Here is a 22589-nt window from a genome sequence, read left to right on the forward strand (position 1 = left end):
AATCTCCAAACTCTAGATCCCACACAATTTGGTTTTGTGAAAAGTAGATCATGCCTGCTCAAACAGGTTGACTTCTTTGAGTCAGTCACCAGAGCAGTGGATGAAGGCATGGCCGACCTTAGGTATAGGCCAACTAGGTGGCCGCCTAGGGTGCCACTGTAGCAGGGGAGCTTTTCCAGTATTTATTTGGTGTAGGTAGACCAGGTTGGGGGCACCTGGGTGGTGTGTGTGTGTGTGGGGGGGGCGCTGTGGAGCACTTTTGCCTAGGGCACCAGCTGACCTAAGGCCGCTGCTGGATGAAGGTAAGGCAGTTCATACAGCCTACTTCTACCTGACCAAGTTCTTTGATACCATTCCTCACTCAGGAATTATTGACAAACTCAGCAAACGAGGCATCAAACCCTATATTGTTAGGTGGGTTGCAAATTGTCTCACAGATAGAACCCACAGTGTGAAAGTAGCGGACTCCAAGTCAGACTATCGACCAGCCACGAGTGGAGTCCCACAGGGATCGGACCTGGGTCCTCTCCTGTTTGGCATCCACTTCACAGAAGTCCAAGCCAACACGGCGGAACTCTGGCTGACCAAATTCGCAGACGAATTATTAGCTCTCCAAGTAATGCAGACATCCTATAAAAAGGCCTCACTGAGACCAATGACTGGTGCCAAAACCATGGCCTTAAGCTTAATGCCAAAAAATGCATAGTCATCCCCTTTGGGAAAAACTCAGTTCCCACTAATTATCACATTGATGGTAGCCCACTGAACACTGAAGGCATTATAAGAGATCTGGGAACATAGGTTGACAGCAACCTCTCCTTTGACCACCACACTGCCACTGTGGTCAGAAAGTCCTTCTATGTGGCACATCTCATTACTAAGGGTTTTGCATCCAGGAAGAAAGAGGTCATCATTTCTCTCTACTCTTCCCTCATTAGACAATCATAGAATATAATGCTCCATTTGGCATGTACCTCACTAGACACCTTCAACAGTTGGAGAGGCCACAAAAGTACCTCACGAAGAGGATCCAGGGCCTTAAACACATGTCCTACATGGACAGACTCAAAAAACTCCAGCTATTCTCTGTCTTATATCATCTAATAAGAGGTGACCTCTGTTTGACTTACAAAGTCATGTCTGACCCAGCTCTGTTAGAAATGCTACATATAAAGAAATCCCAATCCCTCCACACCGCATGCTCCAGAAACCTCAACCTCATTACCACAATTAACACAACATGCTGGAGGGACAGATTCATAACTTAGAGACTACCCATGCTCTGGAATAGACTTCCCATACATGTCAAGCACAGCACCTCACTAGCCCTCTTCAAGCGAAATCTTGACATGTGGATGGGTAATATTCACCCCGGGGATCATTCCAGTGGCTCTACTTGATAGAGGCACTGGGAACTAACAACGGGCGGCACAATGCCAGGGCACTTCTATGGGCAATGCTTGTATTGGCCCCAGGGCCATTATCCTAGTACATACCTATGAACCTATGAACAATGGCAGCCAGCCTGCTGCCATCTGGAGCATTTTCAGAACTACAAAAGATGACAGAAGATCTGTCCACTGACTCCTTGTAATACTTTGTGGCATTAAGGCATGATTATTTTTTCTGGCCACTCTCATATACTTAATGTTTCTAGCTAGTGGCTCTAGAGAAGTGGGGGATTATTTGGTATGTTTGGAATTTATATGCATCTCTGTGTAACTGCATCATTTGGTGTTTCAAGAGATAAATATCTCCAAAGGGACATATCTGCAGATGGTATGGCTTATTCACTAACCACTTCTGATTGTTATTTGAAAATTGTACTCATGTCAGCTAGTTGTGGGAGACATGCTTTTGTGTATGTTATGAATCTGACAACTACGGCTTGTAATTTTTAACTTAAAACATACATCAAAAAATCAGTTTAGAGATTTTAAATGTGCTGTTTAACCCAAAGAATTAAGGTTATTTGTACTAATGAACATTTTGTAGTCCTGGGTTTGATTCTCTCAGTCTCCATTTACCTGTTATGTCATTCTGAAAAAGGTAGTTGACTAGATAGGTGGGATTACCCAAGTTACGATATATATATATATATATATATATATATATTTTTTTTATATGGATTACTTATTATAATTATAGTCAAACTTCTACACTGGTTCCCAAAGAGATAACATCAACCTAATTTGTTGGTAGGTAAGACATTCATCCCAGCAGTCCTGACGAAAATATTTTGTATTGTAATTTACTACAGCAAACTGAAACATGGACTTTTATCATGGCTTAGTGAATACCTTTATGTCATATCAACTGAAAGTGGAGGATCCAGCTTGCTTATTGATGTCCCCTTCTTCTTCTTCTTTCGGCTTTTTCCCGGTTAGGGGTCGCCACAGTGGATCACCTGTCCGCTCATGATTGGCAGTGGAGTTTTTACGGTGTTGAGTTGCCAGCCCAGTGCCCTACCTTCCACAGAAGGCAGATACACACACACACACACACACACACACACACACACACACACACACACACACACACAGACACACGCACATGCACACACTCATGCCTAGGGCCAATTTTAGAGTGTCCAATCCACCTACAGCATGTCTTTGGGATGTGGGAGGAAACCGGAGCACCTGGAGGAAACCCACATGACCACAGGGAGGACATGTAGACTCCACACAGAAGGCACCCCAGCTGAGGATAGAACCGAAGAGCCTCTTGCTGTGAGGTGGCAACGCTAACCGCTGCACCACCGCTGCCGTCCACATACCAGCATAAATAAAGGATTTAAAAAGCATCAAGCCCACCATAATCTGACGGAACAGAAAGCATGAATAAAGGATTTAAAAAGCATCAAGCACACCATAATCTGATGTAACAGAAGTCTATATTAAAATCACTGCTTCAACTAAATGGATGATACATTACTCTGAGAAATTTGCTACAACTGAGAGATAAATGGCTCTTTATACCTAGGTATCACCAGTAGGCTTGTGCTGCAATTTGAATGCTCTAGCTTTGCCATTTGTTGCACACAAAAACATATTTTTGCATAGTTTCAAGCTGACAAATTCAGTATATATCAGAATCATATTGGTGATACATTTTTTGAAACTAAAACCAAAAATAATTATTTTATTTGGAAAATAAATATTTCTGTCATTTTTTATGTATTATAATAAAATATCCAAAATTAGCACACGGACTGTTTAATGTTAGCGCTTTCGGTTAAGGATATTCCTCCACCTTCTTCAGACATATTAAACAGTCCGTGCTGTAGCTGCTTTGTCTGTTTTTGCTAATTTTGGTTATTTAGTTGTTGATTTTGTGTGGTTTATTATAATAAAATATGCTTATTTTACATGCTCAGAGAGGCAAGTCCATATTTCAGATTCTCTTGCCAGTTGTTTGGAAAAACTATTGGGCTATGCAAAACAAAATGCAGGTGGTATCATTACGGTGTTTTGTTTATAAAATATCCACACATAGTAACACAAAAACATTTGCGAAGTCTCTCAATAATAATCTGTCTAAGCAACAGAGACCTCCAAAGCAGAAACGCAAGCAACCTCCATCCCCCAACACAACCCAAATGACACATAGCCCACAGACTCTGTGTGCCACTCAACCACAGATATTAAGGCAAAACAACATACCCAACACACTAGTCATAGGTGACTCTATAGTCAGGCACACTGATGTCCCACTCACCAGGCTAAACAAGGAGAAGGTTACTGTCAGCTGCCTGTCAGGTGCCAGGATCCGCCACATAACCATGCACTCAGGTCACTCCACACCAAGTACAAATATGACTCTGTCATTGTCCATGTTAGTGTGAATGACCTGAGACATACCTCCCTGGACTACATGAAAAGAGACATGGAAGAGCTGTCCAATCTTGTAGCCCAGGCAGGCATGACCCTAGCCCTGAGTGGCATTCTGCCATTGCCCAGAATGATACTGCAGTACAAGGACAAAATGATTGACTTCAACAATTGGCTAAACTTCTGGTGTCATTCTAAGGGGATCCAGTATCTGTCTGCTTGGGATGACATGGTCGACAGACCACGATGCTTTGCCACAGATGGCCTGCACCTGTTGCCCCTGGGATTCCAGACACTGACTAAGGCTCTTGCTGCCCCTATAGTGCCTTTTTTAGGCAGGGTTCAAATAACAAATTCACCACCGTAACAGGAACAGGCAAGCAAAAACTGAGGGTAATGCTACTCAATGCTAGAAGTCTAAATCTCAAAATGCACTCACTTGAGGCACTCCTTAAAATGGAGAACATCGATATCTGTGCAGTGACTGAGACCTGGTTCAAGGTTCCAGAGAGCACCCCTGCACTACCAGGCTATAACTCATACCACACTTTTCGGCCATGTAACATGGACTGAAACACCAAAGGCGGAGGTGTGTCCATATTCATTAAGGATATCCACACCTCCAGGCTAGTTGCTCAGCATAACGCATCCGAGGTTATCCAACTGCAACTAACTCTGGGCAAAACTGCAATCCAAATTGTAGCTTGCTACAGATCCCCCACCATGCCTCAGGATTCCCACTCCTCTTTTCTTGATGTACTGGAAAATATTAGGGTTCAACCAAACACCCTAATAAGGGGCGACTTCAACTACCCCACCATTAACTGGGAAAACTACTCGTGTACCAACTCCTTAGCTCAACGCTTTCTGGAATTCATAAACTCCAATGCCCTAGATCAACTTATCCACACCCCCACCAGGGGCAACAATATCCTAGACCTAGTCATTACCAACATGAGTGACTGGCGTTCCATACCTGAAGTCAACTCCTCATTGGTCCGATCCGACCATAAGCTTATCACCCTTGATATCCACATCTCACCCCCACCCCCCATTAAGGAAACCACAGTAAAATAATTCTGCAAAGCCAATTTCATGCTTCTTAAGACAGAAGTGGTGAACTTCATGACACCCATGCAGATGGACAATACAGTTACAACTGCTGAAACCTACACAAATGCACTCTATAAGCACTTACACGAGTGCATGGATCATGCTTTCCCAAACAGAACCAAGACGCTATCCTCCAAAAAAAAAGGAAGCCAATCTGGTGGTCCCCTGCCATAAACAAACTGTACAAGAGAAGGAAGAAACTGTTGCAAAAGAGAGTAAAATCCCATGAGTGGAGGAGCTTCATGGTCAGCCTCAGTAAGAAGCTGAGATCCTTTATAAGATCCTCCAAAGCTAGCTACGAAAACAAAATCATCACTAATTCCAAGGACAACCACAAAGCATTCTATAACTATGTCAAGAATCTAGATGGCAACACCCAGATCTGCTCTGAGATACAGCACAAAGGCATGAAAATTACAGCACCAACTGATATTGCCAACATCTTGGCAGATAGGTTCAGTGCTAACTTTACCCCCCACTCACCCCCTAAAGGGCCCATATCTATACAGAAAGAATGCAGAGTCCCTGTAATCACAATTACGCAGGTAAAAGCTGCACTCTCTAAAGCCAAAAACACAGCATCCATGGGACCTGACAACATCCCAGGTTGCGTTTTACATGAACTTCAGAATGAACTGGCTCCCCACTTAAGCACCATGTTCAATACTAGCCTCGCAGCAGGCTTTGTGCCCACTGAATGGCGCACATCAACAGTTATCCCACTCCACCAAGGGGGAGCTACCACTGATCCTGGGAACTATCGACCTATTAGCCTAACGAGCCTGGTCTGCAAGGCCATGGAATGTATCATCATGGAACTCATAAACATAGATATTGGTAACCTCCAAACTCTGGATCCCACCCAGTTCGGGTTTGTGAAAGGCAGATCATGCCTCCTGAACCTGATCGACTTCTTTGAGGCAGTCACCAAAGCTGTGGATGAGGGTAAGGTGGTTCACACAGCCTATCTTGACCTCGCCAAGGCTTTTGACACCATCTCCTATTCTGGAATTATAGCTAAACTCACTAAACTAGGTATAAATCCCTATGTCACAAGATGGGTTGCCAAATGGCTCACTGACAGAACCCACACTGTAAAAGTTGCAGACTTCAAATCTGACCTCAAAGCAGTGACAAGTGGAGTACTACAGGGTTCTGTCCTGGGACCTCTCCTGTTTGGTATCTACTTCTCTGAAGTACAGGCTAACACAGAAGGCCTCTGCCTAATGAAGTTCACAGATGACTGCAAACTAGGAGCCATAGTCAAGTCCCCAAATGATGTGGACATCCTACAGAAGGGCCTCACTGAGACAGATGCCTGGTGTCAGAGCCATGGCCTCAAGCTCAATGCCAAAAAGTGCAGTGTCATCCCCTTTGGTAAAAACTCTGTACCCATGAACTACCACATAGGCAGCAATCTACTTAACACAGAATGCGTGATAAGAGACCTTGGGACCCAGGTGGACAGTAGTCTCTCCTTTGATAGTCACATCACCACAGTAGTCAGGAAGTCCTTCTACATGGCACACCTCATCATAAAGGGTTCTCATCCAGGAAAAAGTGGTCATTGTTCCCCTCTACTCATCACTCATTAGACCCATTATAGAGTACAATGCCCCTTTTGGAATGTGCCTCACAAGACATCTGCAGCAGCTGGAAAGGCCACATAAGTACCTCACAAAGAGGATTACTGGCCTCAAACAAATGCCCTACACTGACCGCCTCAAAAAACTCCAGCTTTACTCCGTAGCACATCGCCTACTCTGAGGTGATCTCTGCCTAACATATAAAGCTATGTCAAACCCTGAGCTGTTGGACATGCTACACCTAAAGAAATCCCAATCCCTCCAAGCTACATGCTCTAGGGAACTAAACCTTGTCATCATAATAAACAGGACACGCTGGAGGGATAGATTCCTGTCCCAGAGACTTCCTATACTCTGGAACAAGCTACACATCTATGTCAAGCAAAGTTCTTCATTAGTACTCTTCAAGAAAAATCTTAATGAGTGGATGGGAAATAGGAAATACAGCCCGGGGATCACTTCTGTGTCTCTGCTGGACAGTGGCACAGGTAAATAACTTTTTTGGGTGGCGTAATCTATGGAACCTTGCTGGCTAGGCTTACGTAGGCCCTTGGGCCGATAGCCTAGTACCTACCTATGAACTTATGGAAATAGTAGGGAGAGATTCTTATTTGAAGTAGGTGGAAATTCAGGCCAGAATGGCCTTTCTAGATTGACAGAGTGATTTCTGACCCAAAAGCAGTGTTTCTGTATATAAGTGATCTTTTCCTTCATTGGATATGCTGAAGGATAAAAATGACATTAGAAGTTTATTTTGTAGTTAAAGTTCATGATGTAGCTACTTCTTTGTTTCCTTTGAGGGTAAGAACCAAATCTAGTGATGTTTCACAGATAGTTATGTCATTAACATTCCCTGAAAGTTTCTTGAAAAAATGTTGAATCATTTTTCAGATATAGGCTTTTAAATCAAAGGACAGACCTTCTAAAATTGCTCACCAGTTATGAGCTTAAAAGCACCATCAGTAGTTGCTATCACATCTGTTACTGGAATGGCACATTGGGGTACATTTTCAGTCTGGAGTTGTTTGGACATCAAGGAACACACTTTATTTTTTGTAAAGTAAGATATTTGTGTAGGTTTTCATTTTTTTCTGTTCTGAGCTTCATGGCTTATTTGGTAGTGTTTGGACAACTTCAGCACTTAAATTCAGTGATTTTTTCCATGATTATTTCTGTATAATGTCTCACAGCCTTGCTGTTTCTTTTACATAATCTTTGTTTGTCTTTTCGGCTTTTCCCGGTTAGGGGTCGCAACAGCAGAACTCTGGTCTACTGATTGGCAGTAGAATTTTATGGTGCCGAGTTGCCAGCCCAATGCCCAACCTTCAGTGGCGCCCCCGCTTCGCCATTCACGCATGTAGGCCACCACACCACCACAGGAGGACACATGCACCACCACACAGAAGGCTCTCCAGCTGAAGCGAACACAGGGAACCTTCTATGTGAGGTATAATGCTACCGCTGTACCACCATGGCTTTTTTTCTTTTACATAATCTAAAATGCAATATACCTGTTAGCGTCTTTTGATTATTTTCTCTGACATTGTGCAGTTCCCTGCATTAGCTCACTTTCTTAAGGCTTCATGGTGCCTCTTTATTTTCAATTCTTCATTTTTGTCCCACACATCCCCATAGTATTTTCTATTTGATATATTTTATGGATGACACACGCAGTCTACATTACCTACTTCCTTTCATGCAACTATCTGGGTGCTTAGGTCACATTTAGTTTCGACATCATTACAGTCTTCTGTATTGCTAAAAATGGTTCTACCACACCTTGAGGAGTTCACATAAGTTGTAGTTTCAGTCAAAGCAAACCATTTGAAAAAGCTTCAAATAGACAAAAAAAATGAAAAACACATGAAAAAAACTGCATGGGAGCAATAGTCTTTGCACGAGATGGTTGCACACTGATCAAGACAGCTTTCCTAATGTGAAAAAAGAAACTGAAACATAAAGGCCAGGGGCTCTGTCACATTTAGTAAATTCAGTTTTTGGCTAGTAAGTATACTTCCTAGATGCCATTAAAGAAGAAACTAAGACAACCTGAAACAAAATCAACCAAAAAGGTGAGGAGAAACTACTAACTGGGATGAATCCTAACTGTTCAGAAAATGTTCCCTAAGTTAGCCAAATGAAGCAATGGTAGGCATCAGAGATTTCCTCCTTTTTTTTAGTACAAATGATGCCGTGAGTCAGAAGGGTGTGCAAAAAGGTGCAACATATTGTTCCAAAATAGGACTTTTGTAGGTATGTGTGCAGACTGGTACAACAAATGCCTGCAGTAGAAATAACCCAATATCAAGCTATACATGCCTAACTAATTGCAGATGCTCATTTTATTCTAGGCTTGCCACAATTACTAGACTGCATTGTCTCAGTAGGCAGAATATCATTCTGACCTCTAAGATATGTTGTACTGATTATGGTCTGATGGTGTGTTCACAGTGAATATATCAAATTCTAAAAACTAAAAAAAAAAAAAACTAAACACAAATTCTGAAATGTCATTATGAAGTGCACTGTATTCCTAATGGGGTGACTATGCTTAAGCTCAATGCCAAATCATGTAACCCTCTTTTATATACTATATGTGATGACAGAGTAAAGCCTCATATGCCATCTATGTCACTAGTATTAGGCAGTTGAGTTGTTAAACACTGCAATGTTGTGTGGCTTCAGATATATCAGAAAAGCAAGGTAAATGACCATAATTACATAGCAGAATTGTCTTGTGACAAATAAACTGATTTTCTAATTCAAATACAGTTCCATACATCCAAGAACAGTTTTTTTTGGCTATTATATCTAGATGTTTTTGATTTATAATGAAATAATTATAGATTGCAGTTAATCTATTAATCTGATAAGGGTCTTTTGCAATATGTGGATATTAGTACGTTTCTTACTGGTTACATATCTGCCCTTCTACGTGATCCCGACACAGGCAAGTTCCAGAATGTTTGTCACATCTCAGAGCAGTCGAACCTCCAACGTCACATTGGCAACCTGTCAAATGACAACGGCAGGTAAATAACAGTATAACTCTTGACAGTATCCTCAGATGATATTAGGCAACTCTAGGTTCCCTGTCATGTGACTTGAATCAAGCAACAGGGGGTAGTAACAGGATTTCAGCACATCTAATTAATACAAAGAATTGCACCTACAAAGTATCCATTTAAGCCCGTGTCTGTTTACACACTATAGAACATAAGCCCCATACCAAGCAGGTATGAACAAAACTATTACACAAACACCAGTAAAAGCAGTAACAGCACATAACTGATTAAAAAACATCTGTGTTAATCCAGCTACAGAAAGCAATCCCGGGTAGAAACATGCTCAGTAAAGCACTCACATCCCATTTGCAAACTCACTTCACTGTTTAAATAATTAAATATTTCCCTTTATAATGCAACCATTTACACTGTACATGAAAACATAGTGCCCTCTTCATACTAACAAATCCTGTTCAAGACAAAAAGGAAAATAAATAAATGAGAATGTGAAGAAGGAGGACACGGAAGAGGAGAAGAAGAAGAAAACATCATGTCAGGAAGGGCAACTTTTAGTACACAAATACTACGAGCTATACAAAAGCAAATGATCTGAAGATTAAAATTTGGGGAATGCTATGAAATGTTAAAGGTAACTTATCACCGGCAAAGTAGGAAAGCACTGTTATGTTACAAACACAACCCTGGTTCACTGAGTAAAGATGTCTTGTTCAAATGATGAGCATCTAAACAAACTTTTCCTAAAGATTTATTTTGTGAAATGAAGCCGCAGTAGGTACAGATGCAGCTAACGTCTTGAAAAACTCAAGGCCCCCTCCACCTCAAGAGGCAGAAATGGTAACAAAACAGGTCACTGACTTACTACCTCCTATACACACTAACAAGTTAAGTTATCTAGGTCTATTAGCAATTAATTTATCCAAATTAATAAACAGAAGCGGGACACAGGCAATCAGCTAAAACAGCTAGCACATTTAGAAGTCTGAGTTACCAGGGCAAGTTATGAGTTGCACAGGAAAAAAGACAAGATCACTTATTTTACTTCAACAACTGTATTCAAATACACAGAAAGGGCTCTAGTTAAGTTTCCCTTATAAATATACATGATATACTGCCTTAAGACTCTAAATAATATGAGAGGCTAAGTATACCACATTTGTAGTGTAACATTTGTGTTTTTACAAAAACTTTCCCAGGTTTTAAACATAAGATGCAGATTACAGATTGGTCTGTAATGAGCAGAGGTTGAGGGAAGGTGGGTTTGGCCAGTAAGTAAATAATGTCACTCCCCTCAAGATTGCTAGAATTACATCTATATTTAAAGAATAAGTTAAAAGCATGGGCTAATGGTTTTATCAGTGAAGAAGTAGCCATTTTGAAGAAATATGTTTATACAGGAGCTATTTGGTAGTACTGGGTGAAGATGGCTTTAGTGCAGTATCTTAAGTAAGGTTGGAAACTAATAGCTTGCTCGTCATGAAATCATCTGGGAAAAGAAGACTACAGCTTAGTATGGACAGGAATGCTGCCAAAAAAAAAACTCAGAATACACCTGCACAGTCCTTAGGTGGAGGTCAGTATAATAAATTGACAGAAACACTGGGTTTAAAGGGGATCTGGTGTCACCAACAAACCTTTCAACTTAAACACAAAATGGTCTACATTGACTTAAGAGTACCATATTGCTATTGTGAAAGTTGCTTTTAATCATAACTTACCTTGTCTTAAACTGGGGAAAATACGGTAAGACAAAGGCTAGATGGATGTTTTGTTCCCCCTTCTAGGACAGTTCTCTGCTTCTTAGTATATTTTCATTTCACTGGCTAACTATGGACTTTTGTGGTTAATTATGCTTTGCAAATCGAAAATGTGCCTTGAATTACTAAACAAAGCAGTAATAACAGTATTAAATTTCTGTAGAGCCGACTTGGCATATCAATATAAGACCATGATTTGTTCTACACAATTGAAATGAGCTCACAAATTTGAGCTGCTATTTTACTCAGAAAAACTATTTAACACAGATTTTGTCCTTTTAAATGATGATGGTTAACAGAGATCACTCACTACATTTTGAAAACTGATGTTTTGTTTCATTTATTAGTCCTGGTTATGAATACTGCATCCAACATACAGGCTCTTAATTAGTTGTGTTAGGTTTTGTATTGATGTAAAGTGGACTAGTTGGGATTGTAAGAGTCCTGTTCAGCTAAAGTGAAAATTACCCATTATAATTAAATTATTCTCAAGGTTCCATGTTAGGGCAAGGAGAAAGCCCTCAAAGAGCGGTAAAAAAATGAAGGAAGTGGAATGCAAGCAAAGCAGATAAAAGTTTTACCACTACCACCAAGGCAAAGCTGCATGGCATCCCTGAAGGGAGCAGTAGGTTATTGCTTGTGTTTTTAGATTACTTTTAACTAGCAGCAGCAGCATGACTACCCCAAGTCTAATGCTAGGCCTGCCACTTCTGAAGACACAGAAGCTGTTTACCTATTAAAGGTGCAGGTATGTGGTCATGTTTCAACCAGGGCTCATTTTATAGGTTCATAGGTGTACATCATACTAACAACCACCAAGGCCCTTATAAGCTTAACCATGCAACCCAAATGTGACCCACAAATTTGATTTATATAGGTGGTGAATTACTGAATTCCTCTGTTCATCAGAGACATAGAAGCCAGTCTACAGGTGAATTTCTGGTTTCCCATCCATTGGCCCAAGTTGCGCTCAAAAAGGGATAGGGAAGAATTCTGCTTCACATGGATGGGGAGCCTGTTCCAAAGAATGGAAATTCTCTGAGAAACATATCTGTCTCTCCAACATGTCCTATTTATGCCACAAGCAAAATTTAGGTCTTTTAATCTAGTACTTCTAGTGCTGTTTGTTTTGTGGATGTGCAAAAGGTTCATCAAAACAGGGTCTAGGGATGCCCTGTATGCCAGACTAATATCGTTTCGCAGAAGTCTGCATGATATCGTGTAAAGAGACAGGGCTTTGAAGTAATCAGCGTAGGACATTGTGTTTATGCCCTGTATTCTTTTTGTAAGAAAACTTTCTGGACATTCCATTTGTAGTATGTGTTTGGTCAGGTACATACTGAAGGATTCCCAGTCTATGAAGGGGGGAGCAATTAAAGTCTCCCATAAGTAGGGTGTTGGGTTGGATTGTCTCCAGTAGGTCCAAGTATGCACTGTGAGCTTCTTCGGACAAGGAGGGTGACCTATAGCTGGCGAAGATATGGTAGAGGATTTTATCTTTGGTGATCTACAAGTGGAGGAATTCCAGCGGGTCATCCTGTTTGACCACCCCAGAGGTATGCTTGCTTCTGATGTATATTGAGACACCTCTTCCTTTAGCCCTTTTCTGTGCAGCTACTGGTCTAAAAGAGTGGAAGGTACTGAAACCTTGTACTGCCGGGGTACTCTCTGCTGCTTTAAAAAATGTCTCAGTAACTGCACGGATGCCTGTATTCTTGAGTATGAGGAAGGCTTGGAGGGAGAGTATTTTTTTGTTTAGGCTCCTGGTATTGAGCAGTAACACCTCCAGGTTGAGTTGAGTTGATTTTGCTATTTCAGTAGGTTTGACAATTTGGTATTGCCTAAAAAGGCACTATGGGGGTGGATAAAGTTTTAGCCAGTATTTGAAAGCCTAGAGGGGAGAGGTACAGGCCATCCTTGGTAAAGCAGTGTGGTCTGTTAACCATGCCCTCTCAAGCTGACAAATATTGGGTCCCTTTAGAATGACACCAGAAATTCAGCCAGTTGTTGAAATCAATCATTTTTTACTCATAATGTGGCATCATCCTTGGCGCTGGTAATATGATGCTCAGTGCTACGCTCATACCAGCCTGAGACACATAGTCTGAAAGCTCCATAATGTCTCTCTTCATACAGTCCAGGTTGGTACATCTCAGGTCATTTACACCTACATGGACTATGATGGAATCATACTGGTACCTGTGGTGTAATAACATGAGTGCATGTGTGATTTGGCAGATTCTGGTTCCAGATAAGCGACTAACAGTTACCTTCTCCTTATTCAACCTGGCTAAAGAGCATCAGTATATCTTACAATGGGCTCCTTTATGGTGAGAGCCCTGAAAAATGAGTTTGCTTGCCTCAGGGATTAGAGTTTGGGGCTTCACTGAGAGTTGCAGTATGTGTGGAGTTAACTGTTGGTTTTTCTGAGTGCGTTGGGCTTCCTGAGGCATAGCTTTGACAACGGGTGATCTAGGTAATCTTTGTTGTTTTGGAAGATTGCTTTTAAGCGCCTCAAAATATATTAGTCTATGTCTGTGTTCTGTACTGTACGAGGTGGGTGTTGTGTGCGTGGTTTCAACAACCTGTTGAGCACTTGCATGTGAGAGTTTAGCCTTCAGTGTCATTGTGCAAGTAAACCTCTCGCATATTGTGTCTGATTCTTTAAGGATTAAGTAGTTGGCAATAAACATGACATGTTTACTACACTGTTTCAAGATGCCCATATCCACCAAGTAGGCTACAGAGAAGTTAGGAAATGACATAACCATACTGTCCAGTCCTTTGATTTTTGAACTACAAGGGTGGTGTATTGGGTTTTGAAGGCTGCTAAGAATGCTTTATTGGAGCAGATTATGCTGAACAGTAGTAAATGCTGCTAACTTTAATGTTTATTCAACACTGAATTTAAATCTGCAGGTACTGACACTTGATTCCCACCTAACTACGCTAAGTTTGTTGGCACACAAGGTATTTGTGCTATATTTACTTTTCAGGGTACAGTTTCATGAACCACTCTTTCTAGGTGTTTGCTATTGTACAGGGCATTGGTAACCCATGCAAATCAGCAAAACTTCTAACAGCACAGAGAAAAAACAGAACACTAACTAATGAGCCCTCTGGCTAGTAAAATGACTACACTATTCATCCTTCTGTGTATTTCCCAACTAGACAAACCAGGCAAACACCTCCTGCTACAAGATGAATAAACCCAGACCTCCTGATGGAAATAACACAGTAGAGGATACCCACAAGTACAATACTACCACAAAACACTTAAACAGCTAGCTGAAAATTCCTTTCTGAATGCACTTTTAAGACAGACTTACAGCAGTAAAACTGCGATGAACATTTTTTAATACAATGCACACATACAAGCAGGAAACAGTAGTGATTACTCAAAATATGAAGTGCAACTTAGCAATCAAATGAACTTAACTTTGGCTGGATGGTACTGGATACAAGTACAGCACTATTTGAATACAGGCTAGGTCTCCAAGCTTTGCTGAACTTCTGGAAACTGAGCAGCAGTCAATATGTAGTAAAGGTTTACTCAAGAGCAACACTGGTTTGCTGGGTGGGCACTCAGTATCATGGAGCTATAGAAAACAATGAGTGAGAAGAGTACATAAATAACTTGAACAACAGTCTATAGCAATAAAACAGGGGAGGGAGGGGCTTTGGAATCAGATTATCATAAGGGGTGGAGGCCATAGACACAGCCTTATTGTAAAACACCGCACGTAATGGCGGTGAAGGGGGGGGGCTGGGGGAAACCAACCAGTCTAGCTAAACATGCATACAAATTAAATAAGAACAATATTAGAGCTCTTTTTAGAAACTATAACTTAATGTGTTAGCGAGGGATGGGACAGACACAAAATGCAAGCAGGTAAATGATAAGCAGAATACAAAAGCACTGAAGCACAAACTGGAGCAGAGACAATTCTCTCACTATTGAACTTCTACTACAGTTTAAGGCACCAGACTATGCAGAATTTTTCTAGGTACACTGTTTATAGAAAAAATGCAATAATAAATGACTAAGGCTTAAAATTTCACAGGATTACGTAGCCCTGCCACAACTGTAAATTAAAATAAAAGACTATTGGCCAGCAGGGGTTAAAATACAAATGGATAGCTTTTACAAGTAATTCTACTTGTGCAAATAGAAGTGCAGAATAACACAAACAAATCCTACCCAGCTGTTAATAAACAAGACTAAGGTCCCAGAAAAAACTTAAAAATGCAAACAGATGGAACAGAGCAGAAAAGTACAAAGCATTATTACCACTCAGATCACTAAGCGCAACTGAAATATTTAAGCAGAACTGAAGTATTTACAATAATTTAATTCTCTCTCTCTCATGTTCCTTTTTTATGAAAAGCTAGTTACCCACAGTTCTACAGCTCTCCAAGTCTTGGATACTAATGTGTTGCATCTGCTTTTAATACTGAAATGTAGAGATCTAGTTAATTTAGTTTTTATTAAGATTCCCTAGATTAACTGCAGCTATCTTTAGACGAGCGGGTATATTTTCTGTAATTAATCATCAAAGGGAGTTGTGCGTTGTCATTAATGGCTATATAAATGTTATAATGGAAAACAAAGGTACAGTGCTTATGTCTGGGACTGGTTAGAGTCAATATCACCTAGGCAAGAAATTTTTAGCATCACAAATTATGGCATGAAAACAATAGCACCTTAATGCACCTATTAATTTAACTATGAATAGATGAACATGCTGGCTAACTGAGTAGAGAGAAGATAATATTTGGGCGTCATAATTGTATGTAATAAATGCTGCTATATGGCACAACCAGGAATCAAGAGGCATGCCATAGCACATAGAAACTGGAAAACAGGCATGCCATAGCACATAGCAAACTGGAAAACAGGCATGCCATTGCGGACAGAGAAATGGAAAACAGGCATGCCACAGCACATACAGAAATGGAAAACAGGCATGTCATAGCACACAGCAAACTGGAAAACAGAAATGCCATAGCATATAGCACATAGCAAACTGGAAGACAGGCATGCCATGGCAGACAGAGAAATGGAAAACAGGCATGCCACAGCACATACAGAAATGGAAAACAGGAATGCCATAGCACACAGAGAACTGGAAAACAAGCATGCCACCATAGCACATAGCAAACTGGAAAACAGAATGTAAAGCATTTAATTTGTACAATGTGTTAGCATGATGTATAAACAGGGAACTAGAGAATTAGGGTGAGCTTGTCAGCTTTATGAAAATACAAATAGAAGAACCTGTAAAAGATATTTACTGGAAGTTAGTCAAGTTTAAGAAGATAATAAGAAAACAGTAAAAGGGATACTCTGCACAAAAATGAAGAGCTTTAATAAGTCAAGCCCAATCTAGAATTATCTTCTGAAGTTTGCATTCTCTGACTAGATAAATGTCAAATGAAGGTGATTATAATAACTGAAAATTTTTGAAAGCAACATATTTTACTTAACAGATCATTTCCTAATAATCTGCATATCTAATTTAAAATTAGTTTCTAACATTATCTGTACCAGTTTAATCATAGGAAAACAGAAAAGTGATTATTGTTAACTGCTGTAAAACAGCAGTATGACAATTAGTCTTGAGTCATTGTTCGGATTCACGAAATTGTAGCAGTACAGACTGTGAAACAGAAGTGAGTTAATTTGAAACAGCAGTACTATTAAACTGCTTGATAAGGAGATTATTGCTGGAAACCTGCCAACTTGCTGCAATTTAAGAAGAGGAGTACTTAAAACTAAGGATTAGTAGCAATATATCACACTGAGTTATCACAAACTGCAAACAAATGAAAAGAAAAATGAAATTGACAAAAAATAGTTCCACAAGACAATCCTGGAGTTTCATTAAAAGGCCTAGCATGAGTGGTATGGCTCACATTAGAAAGGCCCTGCTGCCATGATGGAGTATTTTGCAATTCAGAGATGTGTTAGCCGCGAAGAGGTAAGACCTCATTATCGGCTAATCTGCATGTCTCTGAATTGCAATCAGATGAGCAGATCTTTGTTGGTCTGCATGTTGTGGTAGTACACTGTTGCTCATGTAGGCATTGGCTCCTCCCCTGTCACTCTCCCAGACACACAAGTACACAAAACACACACACACTGCAGTCCCTGTACCTGTCCCTGACCTATCTTCCCTCCTATGGTTCTCCCTACCCCGATCCCCATCCTGAAGATGGTGCCATTATGGCACTATTCTTTAGAGCAGTCCTTGGTATCTATTTGTAGTGCTGCCAGTTCCATTAAGTTAAATGTTTACCTTGTGTATAGTGGCCCCCACTCTGCCAATCCTTGTTGTGCTGCCAAGGCTGTTAATGCACTGAAGTTAAATGTTTCCTTGATATGTAGTGGCTGCCCCCCCCAATCCCCATATCATGATCATGGCAGGTAATATTTTGGTGATGTTCAGTACCACAACATGGTGGGGCCAGCCATGCAGATCTGCACAGTTCAGTAATTTCCTGAATCGTTCAGCATGTAGATGTCTTCCTGGAGGCAGTTCCTGGTGACAGAACACATGGCTAATTAGCTTGCGCCTCTCCTCCACACTGCCTTATCAGCATTCAGCAAGGCTGCAGGGTCAGCACTACATGGTGTTGGATGCCTTCATGCTACAGCACCCTGCAGCACATGTTAAAGCAGTTGATGAATTGTGAGAAGGTACCATGACATACTGCCACAAATCCCCCCAATGAGTGAATAAATAATATGCAGCACATAGTAAAGTGAAAAAGTAGAAAGGAGATAATTCAAGGTTAAGAAACTAAGGGGGTTGGCCTTCCCAAATGTTCTCTCTGTATTACGCAGAATGAGCTAATGACAATGGACTGGGAGGAGTGTCCTAGATCAAATTTACAGTAGGGGCGGGCAACTGCAAAGCTACCAAGTACAAGAACAAGATATCAATAGGGAGGGAGGATGGGAAACTATACTACAGCTACTAGCTACACTATTTTAGGCAGAAAACACTACAGAGATGTTTATCATAGCAGAAAAACAGCAGTGAGACACTAAACGAAAGTTTTAAATGGATAAAGCACCTCTAAAGACCATTCCTCTGGATGCCACTGTCTGTCACTTCAACACAGTATTCACAAATCTACTCAATCGCTTTGCCCCGTCCAGAACTAAAACAATCAATCCTTAGCTCAACGCTTTCTGGAATTCATAAACTACAATGCCCTAGATCAACTTATCCTCACCCCCACCAGGAGCAACAATATCCTAGACCTAGTCATTACCAATATGAGTGACTGGTGTTCCACACCTGAAGTAAACTCCTCGTTGGTCCGATCCGACCATAAGCTTATCACCCTTGATATCCACATCCCGCCCCCACCCCCCATTAAGGAAACCACAGTAAAAAATTTCTCCAAAGCTAACTTCATGCTTCTTAAGACAGAAGTGGTGAACTTTATGACACCCATGCAGATGGACAATACAGTTATAACTGCTGAATCCTACACAAATGCACTCTATAAGCACTTACTCGAGTGCATGGATCGTGCTATCCCAAACAGAACCAAGACGCTATCCTCCAAAAAAAAGAAGCCAATCTGATGGTCCCCTGCCATAAACAAACTGTACAACAGAAGGAAGAAACTGTTGCAAAAGAGAGTAAAATCACATCAGTGGAGGAGCTCCCTTGCCAGCCTCAGTAAGAAGCTTAGATCCCTTATAAGATCCTCCAAAGCTAGCTATGAAAACAAAATCGCCACTAAATCCAAGGACAACCACAAAGCATTCAATAGCTATGTCAAGAATCTAGATGGCAGCACCCAGATCTGCTCTGAGTTACAGCACAAAGGCACGAAAATTACAGAACCAACTGATATTGCCAACATCCTGGCAGATCGGTTCAGTGCTAATTTACCCCCCTCTCACCCCCTAAAGGGCCCATATCTAATCACAACTATGCAGGTAAAAGCTGCACTTTCTAAAGCCAAAAAGACAGCATCCATGGGACCGGACAACATCCCAGGCTGCGTTTTACATGAACTTCAGAACGAACTGGCTCCCCACTTAAGCACCATGCTCAGTAATAGCCTCACATCAGGCTTTGTGCCCACTGAATGGCGCACAGCAACAGTTACCCCACTCCACAAAGGGGGAGCCACCACTGATCCCGGGAACTATCAACCTATTAGCCTGATGAACCTGGTCTGCAAGGCCATGGAACGTATCATCATGGAACACATAAACAAAGACATTGGTAACCTCCAAACTCTGGATCCCACCCAGTTCGGGTTTGTGAAAGGCAGATCATGCCTCCTGAACCTGATTGACTTCTTTGAGGCAGTCACCAAAGCCATGGATGAGGGTAAGGTGGTTCACACAGCCTATCTTGACCTCGCCAAGGCTTTTGACATGATCCCCCATTCTAGAATTATAGCTAAACTCACTAAACTAGGTATAAATCCGTGCATCACAAGATGGGTTGCCAACTGGCTCACTGACAGAACCCACACTGTAAAAGTTGCAGACTCCAAATCTGACCTCAAGGCAGTGACAAGTGGAGTGCCACAGGGTTCCATCCTGGGGCCTCTCCTGTTTGGTATCTACTTCTCTGAAGTACAGGCTAACACAGAAGGCCTCTGGCTGATGAAGTTCGCAGATGACTGCAAACTAGGAGCCATAGTCAAGTCCCCAAATGATGTGGAGATCCTACAGAAGGGCTTCACTGAGACAGATGCCTGGTGAGCCATGGCCTCAAGCTCAATGCCAAAAAGTGCAGTGTCATCCCCTTTGGTAAAAACTCTGTGCCCATGAACTACCACATAGGCAGCAATCTACTTAACACCAAATGCATGATAAGAAACCTTGGGACCCAGGTGGACAGTAGTCTTTCCTTTGATAGTCACATCGCCACAGTAGTCAGGAAGTCCTTCTACGTGGCACACCTTATCATAAAAGGGATCTCATCCAGGAAAAAAAGAGGTCATTGTTCCCCTCTACTTGTCACTCATTAGACCCATTATAGAGTACAACGCCCCTTTTGGAATGTACCTCACAAGACATCTGCAGCAGCTGAAAAGGCTACAGAAGTACCTCACAAAGAGGATTACTGGCCTCAAACAAATGCCCTACACTGACCGCCTCAAAAAACTCCAGCTTTACTCCATAGCATATCGCCTACTCCGAGGTGATCTCTGCCTAACATATAAAAGTATGTCAAACCCTGAGCTGTTGGACATGCTACACCTAAAGAAATCCCAATCCCTCAAAGCTACATGCTCTAGGGACATAAACCTTGTCACCACAATAAACAGGACACGTTGGAGGGATAGACTCCTGTCCCAGAGACTTCCTATACTCTGGAACAAGCTACCCATCTATGTCAAGCAAAGTTCTTCATTAGCACTCTTCAAGAAAAATCTTGATGAGTGGATGGGAAATAGGAAATACACCCCGGGGATCACTTCTGTGTCTCTGCTGGACAGTGGCACAGGAAAATAACTTTCTTGGGTGGCGTAAGCTATGGTACCTTGCTGGCTAGGCTTACATAGGCCCTTGAGCCGATAGCCTAGTACCTACCTATGAACCTATGAATCAAATCCAATATTGTCCCCTGGGTAAGCAAAGAGACTAAAACCCTTATGCATCTCCAAGACAAAACATGTAAATACTATCAATAGTTTAAAACACCCAACTCTCTGACCTAATACAAGCAACTTTGAAATCAGGCAAAAAAAACAAATAGCTATCGACCAAAAATCCTACTATTTTAAACTTCAAAACAACCACAAAACCAACCCCCAAAAATTCTGGAGTAATATCCCATCTGCACCCTAATAAATCTCTCTATTCAAGAGTCCTATGTACCCCTCCTTTGGAAAAAAAAGCCTTCATCATTCCCCTCCACAAAGGGGGTAGCAACTTTACAATCTCCAATTTTTGCCCAATAGCTATCCTGTCCCCTATCTCTCAAATTCTTGAAAAATGTGTCCACCTACAACTCTTTCCCTACCTACAATCAACTCTTGACCCCCCACACAACACAGTATACACCTGGACACAGCACCACTACTGACCCGCTCTCTTTTCTTGAAATCATTAACTGTGCTTGTGATTATGGTAATATAGTACCTACCCTTCTTCTCAACTTATCCAAGGCCTTTGATATGGTCTCCCACAATCTCCTCCTGTCCAAGCCCTCTCATCTCAACCTTTCCTCTTCTTCCATCAACTGGTTCACCAGCTACCTCTCAGACAGGGAACAAGCTGTAAAGTGGAACAACTGCACTTCCTTCTTCCTTCACACTTCAAGAGGTGTTCCACAAGGCTCCATACTGGGCCCCTTGCTATTCAACATTTTTATTAATGACTTCCATCAGTATATCCCTAATGCTAAACTCGTCCAATATGCAGATGACTCTACCATCATCTGCTCTGCCAATTCTCTCCCCAAACTCATGAATTTAACTCAAGAAGCTTTCTCCTGCATTGAGTCCTGGATGATAGATAACCATATAGCTCTCAATGCATCAAAATCCAAAATTATGATATTCACCCCCTCTAGACACACCAATATTGACAAAGCATCCTTCTCTATATTCAGCCATAACAAGACGTTTGTTGAAATAGTTCCCTAGGAAAAACTGCTGGGAGTCCTTATTGACGATCAATAAAAATTCGACACACACCCACAAACTAATATTAAAAAAAAAACATCAAAAGCTTGGAATGTTTCACCATCACAGCCGTTACCTTACTCCCTCATCCAAACAACTTCTATCCACCACTTACCTCATTCAATGTCTTCTATACGGAGCCCCTCTCCTTACCAACCTTCAATCAAAACCATCTTCCTGCTATAATAAAATCTCCAAGTTTACCACCAGATCCAAATCCTCTGCTCATCACTGAGACTCCCCCCATTCCCTAAACTGATTGCAACCCCCAAACTACCTGACATACATTCAACTTACAACAGCATATAAGCTCATTTTCAAACCCTCTAACTGTCCTTCTCTCTCCTCTTCCCTAAAAATGCATCAGCTGCATAGAATACTCAGATCCAATAATCAAAATCTCCTCGAAATTTACAAACCCATACGTTCTCCAGGGCAACTCTTACTATCTTTCTCCCTTGCCAGATCATGGAATCCCACCCCCCCCCCTCCCACACACACACACATTAGAACTACACATAATCTCCCTCACTTTAAGACCTTACTCCACTCTTATCTCTCCTTTCTCTCTAGGAATGCTCCTGTTCACACCCCACCTGATGCTATCCA

The 22589-nt window shown here is 41.4% G+C and overlaps 1 protein-coding gene across 3 annotated transcripts in view; it reads right to left on the reverse strand.

The window, feature by feature from the left end:
• LAMA3 (laminin subunit alpha 3) overlaps positions 1-22589 on the reverse strand; it is a 2187360-nt gene that overhangs the window by 982241 nt on the left and 1182530 nt on the right. For all 3 annotated transcript variants that reach the window (XM_044065357.1, XM_044065355.1, XM_044065356.1), the window contains exon 20: positions 9442-9541. In XM_044065357.1, coding sequence (XP_043921292.1) covers positions 9442-9541 — 100 coding nt within the window. The remainder of the gene's footprint in view (positions 1-9441; positions 9542-22589) is intronic.

The sequence above is a fragment of the Protopterus annectens genome, chromosome 3.part0, assembly GCF_019279795.1.
Source record: "Protopterus annectens isolate FY-2018-M chromosome 3.part0, PAN1.0, whole genome shotgun sequence".
In the NCBI taxonomy this organism is placed as follows: domain Eukaryota; kingdom Metazoa; phylum Chordata; order Ceratodontiformes; family Protopteridae; genus Protopterus; species Protopterus annectens.